The sequence below is a fragment of the Tupaia chinensis genome, unplaced genomic scaffold (genome assembly GCF_000334495.1).
Source record: "Tupaia chinensis unplaced genomic scaffold, TupChi_1.0 Scaffold000367_1, whole genome shotgun sequence".
Lineage (NCBI taxonomy): Eukaryota > Metazoa > Chordata > Mammalia > Scandentia > Tupaiidae > Tupaia > Tupaia belangeri.
Window position 1 is genome coordinate 861715 of NW_006159864.1, and position 11447 is coordinate 873161.

Consider the following 11447-nt stretch of genomic DNA (forward strand, 5'->3'; position numbering starts at 1 on the left):
TTACCCTGTGTCTTCCTAAACCTTTTCTTTCTCTTTTCTCTACTTCCTCAGCTCAGGTAACAGCCACCATCCAAAAGATTAAACGCCCTCTTATCCATAACGACTGGGCTCAAAACTGTAGACATGGCTGAAATCTCTCTTTTCCTGTCCTTGCTTGGGGGCTGTGCTAGATACAGTAATTATCATTCACAGACTGGAAGCAAGAAGATGGAGGAATACCTACTAGTCTGGAACTATTCTTTTAGACATAAATGTATGTTATAGCTTCCTTTCCCTCTCTCTCTGACTAAATACCTATTTGCCAACATTTCTTACCTGGTCATATCATGCTGTACAAGCATCCGGTATGCAGTTGGTGCTGAACAGAAGACGGTGATGGGAAACTTGGAGAGTGTCTGCAATTTAGAAAGAGCAAACCCTTGGTCTTGCTACAACTTTAGTAAGTGTTGAAATGTCTATGGTAGACACAGCACAATTTAAACATTGTCTATTTGGTTGTAAATGCACTGATGCCTTTTCTCTGTATATCATTTCAGGTTTATCATCAGTCTGGATGTGAAATATCTTAAATCATGTCCCCTTCTGATCTCCGCAAGTATACTTTATTACCAGTCCTGTCAGAGATACTGCTAATTCATCCCAAAATGCTGAGCTCCTATGCTCTGCCTTACTTGCAAGATGGAAGTTGGTTCAAAACGGGGCAAATAGTGTGCAAATACACATGCTCCCTGGATCCATGGAGAAAAAACACTACTCCATGCAGACTTTGCCCAGCCTGTGTCTGAGGTATTCCACATCACATCTGAGGGGGTCAAATCCAGCCAGAACCTAGAAAAAAAAAAGAACAACCTCTGATTAATATAAGAGAAGAAATGTAAAAGATCAGTATATGAATCATCTTTGCAGCTGTGACATTTCAAACTGAAGTACCTTCCATTTATAGATAATCCTAAACCAAAACTGCAGTGAGTGTGTGCTGTCATTTTAGGAGATCCGGTTGTTCCACTGGTAAAGTAAATGGTCATCAACTCATTGTGCTTTGTCTTCACGCAGGTGTGGTTGTCGCTGGCATGTCTAGAAAGGAAACACTACAGTGATTCTTCATGGAGACCAGCGCCATAGACTTATAGTGACAAGAAACTATCTCTTGGACCTCTTCATCTCTTGAATCAGGCCCTAGTGACTTAGGTGGAAATGGAAGGTAAGAGCAATCTTTTGCTCACCATCTTTTTAGGTACTTAATTTTTTAAAAAGAATTATTTAATATTGTTTATTCATCCAACCATTTTCATTTGACCAGAGAAAGACAGACTCACAGAGAGAAAGAAACTGAGAAAGCAAGTCACCATGTCTGAGATTCAAACCATGGTCAGCCATGTGAGAGTGTCGAGCACCTTAACCACCACGCTACCTGCTGACCCTTTTTTTAGGTACCTTTTAGAATCAAACTAAAGCCCATTTGTAATAGCTGATTTCACCACTTTTTACTGTATGATGAAGAATAACTGAGGCATTTATAAAGACTCAGGAGTTTTATGAAAGTTCCAGCAGAGTGAAAATTCTATGATCTCATAATTATGGGTAAATGAAGTATGTCCTCCTCTCCTCCATTCTGGATGCTTTAAGATGTGATTTAAATTAAAAAACAAAAACAAAAATAAAAACAGGTGGGCCAGCCAGTGGTGTGGTGGTTAAGGTAGCTGGGTCTCACATGGCCGCTGTGCAGTTCAAGTCCTCAACTAGCAGCCTGAAAAATATGCTGGGCACAAGTTCATGCCCAACAGGAGGGAGAAATGGAAGAGAAGGGATTACAGCATGACCATCCTCTATGGAGGTGACTTCTCCTTTGTCTAGTGAATGCATATACTCTCTGGCAAAAATTAACAACAACAACAACAAAAAGTATGTTAATACAAGCCCTGGGTAATGGCAAGGGTCAGCAAACCTCAGCCTCAGGCCAAATCTGGCCAGCCTCCTGTTCTTTTATTTATTTTTTTAAAAAATTTCCAGAGGGCATATGCACTTTCTAGAGAGAGAGGGACAGAGAATGATAGATAGAAAAAGCATCTTCAAATGGTACATAGTCATGGGGTAATCCTGTCTCCTTTATTTTTCTATTCTTTCAGGACTTTGGACATACATGCACATGCACTTAGCACATTTTTCAATAATTCAGAGCTAGGACTCAAACTGTGTGATCAGCCAGGTGGGATCTGGTTCCCCTGACCACCAGGGACATAGAGTAGGTCCTGCCTTCTGTTTTTGTACAGTTTTATTGGCACAATGCCATGCCCATTCATTGACATATTATTTGTGGTTGCTTTCACACTACAATGGCAGAGCTGAGTCATAACAGTAACTGTAACAGCCTGCAAGGTAGCCTGTATTTGCTAGCTTTCCCTTTTTTTTGGAGAGGTTTTTGCTATAGGGCACGTGCGCTCGCCAGAAAGACAGAGAGAGACAGGGAGACAGAAAGTGAGAAATCACCCTTCTCCTCCATTCTCCTCTTGGGATATTGGGCATGCACGCACATGCGCCCCTGCGTGAGTTTAAGCCACTGGGTCTGGGACTTGAACCGCGGTCGACTACATGGGAGTTCAGTGACATAGCCATTACGCTAACTGCTGGTCCCCAACTAGCTTTCCCTTTCATAGAAAACGTTTACTGACTCCTGAAAGGTTGGTTTGCCTGTTGTTTTAATTTGTATTTTTCTGATAACGACTGGGTGAACATCTCGTTGTTGCCTTTCTTTTGGGGAAGCTGTTGTACAACAATTAGGACTACTTACTTCATCATCTCCTTGAGATTCCCCCACCCCTCTCTGGACTTCTGAGACACAATTAGCTTGGCGTGCAGATTTTCACATTTAGATGCAATAGCATCTACAGCTGGGGCTAAAGCCTCAGTGGTAATAATGCACTTTGCTTTTGAAGACTGTAGTCTGTAGAGGATGTCCTTCTGGGTCAGTTGAGTGGTCCCTGGAATTAAAACTGTCCCTAAAGGAGCAGGAAAGAAGCCATATTGAACAAAGAGCATCTGTCATCATGCCAGTTAGGGTAGCATAGATAGCACATGTACATTTTGTATTTCTCAGGATGAGTTAGTTATTTTACCGGGGAGGTGTCTATTTGCCTTACTTTATTCTGCTTTTGCTTTTCAAGGGATCTCAAAGTCTACGACTCCTATTGACCTATTATGAAAGGGTGTTAAATCTCTTCGAAGATTATCTAGACATTGAAGTCTGAAGAGGGTTTTGATTACAAAGTAATATTAACCAACAATTATTGAGTACTTGAGTGTCAGGCACTATTCCAAATGTTTTGTATGCTTTAATCCATTCACACCCCACCAAACAAAACAAAAGCTGTGAATAACTTGCCCAAGATCACGTACACAGCAAGCGTCAGTGAACAGACTGACTGTGCAGCCTGACTCCAAAGCTGTGTGCTTAACGTCTGCAGTCCAGTGTCTTTTAAAATTCATATGATTTTTCAGCATTTCTTTCCAAAGGGAAAGGTTGAGACCTGTATCATTTCTGTGGTTCTACTGCTGCCTGCTGTATATTACACTGTAAAATGTAGTGTAACAGTGTGGTGTGTTAGAGCCAGACATTCTTTTTTTAAATGTATTTATTTATGTTTTGTTTGAGAGGTTTTTGCTACAGGGCATGTGCACTTGCCAGAAAGACAGAGACAGAGAGACAGAAAATGAGAAATCACCCCTCCCGGGGGGGTGGGGGTGGTGGATGGCCACACCGCAATCCCTTCTCTTCCATTCTCTTCTTGGGATCTTGAGCACGCATGCACACGCACCCAAGTGTGAGTTTAAGCCACTGGGTCCGGGACTTGAACTGTGGTTGGCTACATGGGAGTTCAGCAATGTAGCATGTCCCATGATTTTTTATTTTACTTAGAATATATTATTATGGACCAGAACTTCCTTTACCCTGTGTCTTCCTAAACCTTTTCTTTCTCAATCGCCTGCCCTTGGTGGCTTTGACCACACTTCTTCTTTTTTTTTTTTTGACAGGTTTTCGCTATAGGGTGCGTGCACTCGCCAGACACACAGAAAGAGACATAGAGACAGAAAGCGAGAAATCACCCCCCAGAGGGGATGGTCATACCGCAATCCCTTCTCTTCCATTCTCCTCTCGGGGATCTTGGGCACGCACACACACGTGCCCGGCGTGAGTTTTAAGCCACTGGGTCCGGGATGTGAACTGCGGTCGACTACGTGGGAGTCCAGCAACATAGCCATTACACTAACTGCTGGTTCCCAGTACTAAATAATCTTTATCTACTAGTTTTTCGAAAGAGTTTAAGCCGCCGGGTCCGGGACTTGAACCGTGGTTGTCTACATGGGGGTCCAGCAACATAGCAATTATGCTAACTGCTGGTCCCTTAATTATCTAATGTTATGAGAGAAAAATTATTAGGAAATCAAACAACTATGATCTTGTTTCTAATTCTGCCATGAAGACTACAATTGTTACTATATTAAATTTGCCATTCATTCATTGCCTCCCTTTCATCCTCTCCCTTTCATTCTTTCTTCTATGAGAATTTGCCTCCCTTTCTGCCCACAGCCCCAGTAACTACGTTTGTATCAGATGAAGCTGCCTCTGATTATATCTGATTGTCCTATCCCGATTGTCCTATCCCAAGTTGTGTCAGATTGTGATCAGATTCTGTCTCAAATATCTGGCCTAAGAGACTGAGTGGATGAGTCATATCAGGTTAAGGCCTGAGACACTTGGGTAGCAAACTAAAGCCATATGCCAACCACAATGGAGGGGAACAGAGAAACAAGTGTTAGAGAGAAGAAGTCAAGGAAGTAGACATGAGAGAGAGACAAAGACAAGAAGCCCTGTGACTTTGGGACAAAAGAAATAGAGGAAGAGGCTACAGGCTGAATAGTTTGTTCTCTTGCAGAAACCCTGCTGTTCTTCCTGCACATTTTTTCCCCATAAAATCTCCAATAGCCATTTAATAACTGTCCTTAATTACTGAATTAAGTGAACGGATATCTGGTCCTAGCAATCAAAAAGTCCCTTTAAGAGAATGAGCTTAAGCAGCATTTACATTATTTTGTTAAAAAAATTGCTTAAAAGTTGACTTTGGTACTCCAGTATATACTTCATTTGTACATATGAAATACAATATAGTAGATATCCTCAAGAAGTAATAATGATTATATGGGACTAGCACATCTACATAATGATTATGTTGCTGTACTCCCACATAGTCAACCACAGTTTGAGTCCCAGAGCTTAAACTCATGCTGGTGTGTGTATGTGTATGCCCAAAATCCCAAGAAGAGAAGGGATTGCGGTGTGGCCATCTCCCCTGGGAGGTAGGGTGATTTCTTACTTTCTGTCTGTCTCTCTCTAGCAGGCACACACGCCCTAGAGCAAAAACCTCTCTAAAAAGAAAAAAGGAAAAAAAATAATAATTACTTAGTATAATGATATAATGATAGCAGGAATATTAATTAATTTAACTAATATTTACTGAATATTTACTATGTGCCAATCATTAGGGGTACAGGGATGAAAATATCATAATTATGGCCTTTTAGAAGCCTACATACTCACATGGGCATGACCAAATAGCCTATCCAGTTAATAAAATGCCTATTAAAATAGGAATATACACATGTTGTTTTGGGGAGCTCAAAGAAAAAAGTACTTGGATTTACACATGAGCATGGGATTATCTGAGAAGGTAACATTAGAGCTGAGACTTGAGAGTCTAATAAGATTGTCTAGGTGGTTAGGTGTGAGGGAAGGCCTTCCAAGCTTAGGAAACAGTATGCAGAAAAGTCAGATGACAGTTATGAAAAATGGTTTCTTATAAGAAACCACTTGGCATGGCTGCAGCATGGAATGTGAGGGTGGAGAAATTAGAACAATCAACGGAAAATGGCTCCAGCCTTCTGTGGTGTACCTGACAAAGTTCAAATTTTATCTGGTAGGCAATGGAGAGTTATTAAATAAGACCAAACAGCAAAATGACAGGATAAAAATGTGTGTTTTAGAAAAAACACTGGCTAGGGAAGATGAATTGATTTGGAGTAGAGTGTAGGCACACCCAAGCCCAGAATTAGGCAGACTCTAGGGGAAATCAAAGATGTGAAATGCAAGGCAATGGGAGTGGAATTGAAGAAGAGGAACTCAGGGCGGGGTGGGGGGGTACAAAAATTCAGATTTAAAAAAAATATTTATTTATTTAATTTTATTTATTATTACTGCTATTATTATTATTATTTCTAATTTGACCAGAGAGATACAAAGAGAGACAGAAAGAAGAAAAGGGAGAAAGTTAAGTCGCCAGGTCTGGGACTTGAACTGCAGTCAGCCATATGGGAGTCCAGCACCTCAACCACCATGCCATCTGCTGGTTCCAGAAGGTTAAATTGTTAAGATGTAAGAACTTATTAGGAAGGTGGGGTCTCAGGCTGGCTAAGGGCACCAGATAGAAGATAATTAATGGTGAGAGGAATAAAGCTATGAAACGAGAACTGAGGTGGGCCTGAAGAGTGAGTAGATGCATTGAGTTTTAGGTGACCATGGATCCTATAGGAGGAGAGAAAGAGTATGTATGAGAGTATTTGATTTGATCAGCATTCACTTAATAAACCTAATTCATTAGGAAAATGCAACTGCTATTTTAAATCAAAAGATATGAGGGGACTTTATAAACTTTGGGGAAAAGCAGAATTAAAATCCAAGTTTATTTTGATGCAAAATTCTTGAAATCTGTACATAGTTTTTTTTTTCATAATACTAATTTCCCATGAACTTTTTGAAGACCCCTCATCTAACATGTTTCCAGCACATTTCTAAGGTTCCTGTGGATACTACATTGCACACACTTCTTCAAATAATACTGCCAAATATATATCTCATGATGGCTTAGATGTTTTAGAAAATCTGTCTTCCGGTTTAGTTGAAATATGATCAGATTGCAAACATTACTAACCTGTTCGCAGACAAGCCACATTTGCAAGCCACCACTCTGGGATCCTGGGCAAAATCAAAATTACTCCATCTCCCCTTCGCAGGGCACAGGCTTCTGTAAGTACATTGGCTAATTTCCTGGACAAGAATCCCAGTTCTTCAAAACTCCATCTTACCTCTTCACCATTTCCATTTATCCACCAGAAAGCTGGATTCGAAGGTTTCTTTCCAGTCTGAGAGAAAAAGTAAAAAACAATCATGGACTTGAAGGTCATTATACAGTTAAATTCTGTTTAAACTGACTTAATGGAATATATACTCTGATAACTCTAGTTATCTGTTGGGACATACATGAAGATTTACAAATAGCTCTAGGGTCCTTATTTCTAGATGTGGGGAGTTATCATTTCCTGTGACCCATGTCATTTTGCTTAATTTAAACTAATGATCATTTTTATGTTCAAAAAGTTAGGATTCTTGCATCCTTTTATATTTCTCCCAATGCTGTATCTATGCCTCATTTCCTACCATTGCTGACTCTGAGAACCCCTTTTTACTCTATTCTTTTTTTGTTTGTTTTTTTAAAAAAAATCAACCTAGAATGACATGTTTATATAACTCAGGTTTTTTCAACCAACCATGGCACTACTGACATTCTGGACCAGATAATTCCTGTTCTGAGGGCTGTGCTATGCTTTATGAGCTATATAGCAGCATCCCTAGTGTCTACCCATCAGATGCCAGCAACAACTATCCTCTCTCTCCCTGTCTTGTCAACAAAAATGCCTCCAGACACTGTCAAATAGCTCCCAGTTGAGAAACTGTAGTCTAAATGGCCCTTACTTTACCTTTTCCATATTGGTCCAGTGGTCTAGGACATCTTTAGCAAAGTTGAAATACTCTGGAATATCCAGTTTGAAGTTCTGTTTCATGGATTCATAGCTGGAGAAATTCTGAGGGGTTGCTGTGCTAGATTCTTTATGCAATGCTCTCACCGAACCAGGAACTGCTAGGCGCTGAAGACACTTGGTGCGAAGTAATACCTCCATGGTGACAAGAGCTAGCTAGCATCAGTCTTGCTGGATGCTTTAGCACTGAGGATTTCCACAGAGACCAATCTATCTAAAAGATAAGCAAAAAGGAAAAGTACTTGTTTCTGTCCTTAAGACACCCATACCCCAAAGCAGCTAAGTTTTTTTTATTTTTTTAAAAATGGCCAGAGGGCATATGTGCTCATCTGAGAGAGATAAAGAGGAGAAAGCATCCCCCAAGGAAGCATGGCTAAGTTGACATCCTTTTTCCTCCATTTCTCCATCCTGAAAGGACTTGGGACATGCATGCATTCACTCCTGGCATGTTTTCCAAGCCAAATGCTGGGATTTGAACTGCACAGATGACCATCTGGGGTCTAGTGTCTTTAATCACCAGGCTATGGGGCGAGCCCATAAGTTTTATTCTTATTAATAATTGTCATAATAGTACCATTTTCTGAGTACTTCCTATGTTTCAAACACTGTGCTCTGGGCCTTACATATGCTTTGTCATTAAATCCTCAGAGAAATTGTGACATGGGAATTACTACAATCTCTGTTTACAGATTGAGAAAATGACTAGTAAGAGGCATCGGAACCAGAACTATCTGGTCTCAGACCATTCTGGCTACTCTGTACTGTAGCTTCCCACGTGCATTTCTAAAGAACCAAAGAGCTAGGTCACCCTGTTAATCTCACTGAAAGCAAAGGGCTAATATCTTAGCTAATAATAATTCTTAGCTAATATCTTTCAACTGCAGATTTCCAAAGCAGTAAAAAATTGGTAAGGAGGATTTTTTTTCACAGTGGATAATATATTGCTGAAGAAACTGAGACTAAACCAGTACCAATTAGACATGAAAGCACTGCCAAAGCTGATAAACTATCTAGTTTATAAGCTGCAGTTCCCATGCTCCCACTAGGAGCCTACACTACCTTTGAGTCCAGGCTTGAAGCTGGATTTACTGCAGATATAATAACAGGGCTTTAACCTTTAGGACTATTACGGGGGAGGCCCCTCTGGGCCACCCAACCAACCCTGCTTCTGTGGGAAACAATTTGATCATAAATGTCATTTACCTGGTTGGGGCTGTTAAAAAAATTTTAGTGCCAGGGATTGCAAGTGTTTGAAGTCCTCCTCGTTATACTTTCTGTAACCTTTCAAACTTCCTACAATAGAACATGTGTTACTCTCACAGTCATTAGACCATCGCCTCAACTGCAGTTCTAGCTGTGTGGCACTAAGGCAGCCTGGCTACGCAAAAGCCTTTCTGTACTGATAAATTGCCAAGATGATACATAATAACGTCAGCTAAATTTTACCCTAAATGGACCTGGCACGTGAGCAGATAAACTACAAAATATCTTCAATAGATAATACCACATTTCTTTGTGCCATTAATACTTTGTCTCCCTATTTTTCTTCTAAGTCTCATGAATTATTATTCCTCTTTTGATATATCTTTTAGTTATTTAAAAATAAAGAATGATAGGTGCTGGTAAGGCTGTGGTGGAAAGGGAACCCTCCTACACTGTTGGTGGGAATATAAATTAGTACAACTACTGTGAAGAACAACAAGGAGGTTCCCCAGAAATCTACAAATAGGACTACCATACAACCATCAGTCAGAAAAACACTTGCACATCCATGTGTATTGCAGCATTATTCACAATTGCTAGGACATAGAATCAACCCAAATGTCCAAGAACAGACAAGTGGATTGAAAAAATGTGGCACATGTACTCTATGGAATACTACTTAGCCATGAAAAACAATAAAACCCTGGCATTTTATACAAAGTAGACAAATTTATAAGATTTAATGCTAAGTAAAGCAAGCCAGACTATGAGAGACAGGCATGGTATCTCCCCATTTAATATATACCAAATGTCTGCACTTTATAGCAGAAACTGAAAGACTGGAAGGTATAATAGCAGCATGGGCAACTGTAGATAACAGAAACAGTCTAGAAGGAGGTGGGTAATAGGGAGTGGAAGGGAAGGGATCAGGTAAAAAACAAAACACATAAAAGATGTGAAAATAAAAAATTATCTGTTGATGATAATGTATATGGTAATGTCTTTGACTTGACTAATATGCACTATATTCATGCTGGGAAAACCATGTTGTACACTGTAAAGATATACAGTGATTAAATGTAAATAAATAAATATGTAAAACCATCCTTAGCTAACAAGCTATACAAAAGAAGGCAGAGGGTAGGACCAGCAGTTGGCATAATGGTTATGTCACTGGACTCACATGTAGTTAGCCACAGTTCAAGTTCTGGACCCAGTGGCTTAAACTCATGCTGGGCGTGTGTGCATGTATGCCCAAGATCCCAAGAGGAGAAGGGATTGTGGCGTGGCCATACCTCCTAGGGGGTGATTTTTTGCTTTCTGTCTCTCTGTCTTTCTGGCGAGTGCACATGCCCTATAGCAAAAAACAAAAACAAAAACAAAACAGCCTCTCAAAACAAAACAAAACAACAAAGGCAGAAGGTAGACTTACCTATGGACTATAGTTTATTGATCTTTGTAATAGAAAGTGAGTCCATGAGGGTAAGAGCTTTGTCTGCTGTACTTGGGAATTATAATAGTGTTTAGTGTTGCTATTACCTGGGAATTATAATATCATTTGACCCATAATGCATACTTACAAAATAGTGTGGGGATGAATAAGTGATTTTTTCAGAACGGAGAACTTTTGGATATAGTTTATTTCATCAACTGTGGTAGATAATGTAAAGAATCTCTACTTCTTTATCATATTTATGTGATCACCTGCACTCTCAACATGTGGGAATTTAAATAAGTTAATTTAAATAAAATCTGAAAATAAGCTTTCCAGTCACACTAACGACCTTCCTCCTCTTTACAAATTTTGCCAGAAGATGCATATGCTCATTAGAGAGAGGGAGAGGGAAAAAGCTCCCCCCGACCCCCGCCATGGGACATGGTCATGCTGCAATCCCTTTTCCATTTCTCCTTCCTGTCAGGATTTTGAGCATGCACACACAAGGGCCCAGTGTGGGCACTGGGGCTGGGATTTTAAATGTGTGGTTGGTTATGTGGGACCTAACTCCGTTATTAACCAGGCCACTGGGCTGGGTGGTGCTAGCTACATTTCAAGTGCTTCATAGCCACATGTAGCTAGTGGCTTACAAATACAGTCAGTGCAAACATATAACATTTCTTCTGTGGCAGAAAATTCTTTTAGACAGTGCTATTCTATATGGATAGCTCAGAATTGGTTGATAAAAAACATTAAAATACAAGAAAAATGAGGGGGAGTTTCCCAAATTAAGATTTTTCTTTTTTTTTTTCTTTTTATTTTTGGAGAGGTTTTCGCTATAGGGCATGTGCACTCGCCAGACAGAGAGAGACATAGAGACAGAAAGCGAGAAATCACCCCCCAGGGGGGATGGTCACACCGCAATCCCTTCTCCTCCACTCTC

At 40.2% G+C, this 11447-nt stretch overlaps 1 protein-coding gene across 7 annotated transcripts in view; it reads right to left on the reverse strand.

The window, feature by feature from the left end:
• Positions 1–11447, reverse strand: part of ACSM3 (acyl-CoA synthetase medium chain family member 3) — a 43625-nt gene that overhangs the window by 16966 nt on the left and 15212 nt on the right. For 5 of the 7 annotated variants that reach the window (XM_006153291.3, XM_014589667.2, XM_006153294.3 and 2 more), the window contains exons 2-7: positions 7807–8080; positions 6981–7191; positions 2789–2996; positions 931–1074; positions 672–828; positions 316–395 (exon numbers count right to left, since the gene is read on the reverse strand). In XM_006153291.3, coding sequence (XP_006153353.1) covers positions 316–395; positions 672–828; positions 931–1074; positions 2789–2996; positions 6981–7191; positions 7807–8007 — 1001 coding nt within the window. In that variant the 5' untranslated portion in view covers positions 8008–8080. Of the gene's footprint in view, positions 1–315; positions 396–671; positions 829–930; positions 1075–2784; positions 2997–6980; positions 7192–7806; positions 8081–11447 lie in introns of those variants that run through there. The other 2 variants (XM_006153292.3, XM_027773751.1) reach the window with 2 other exon arrangements.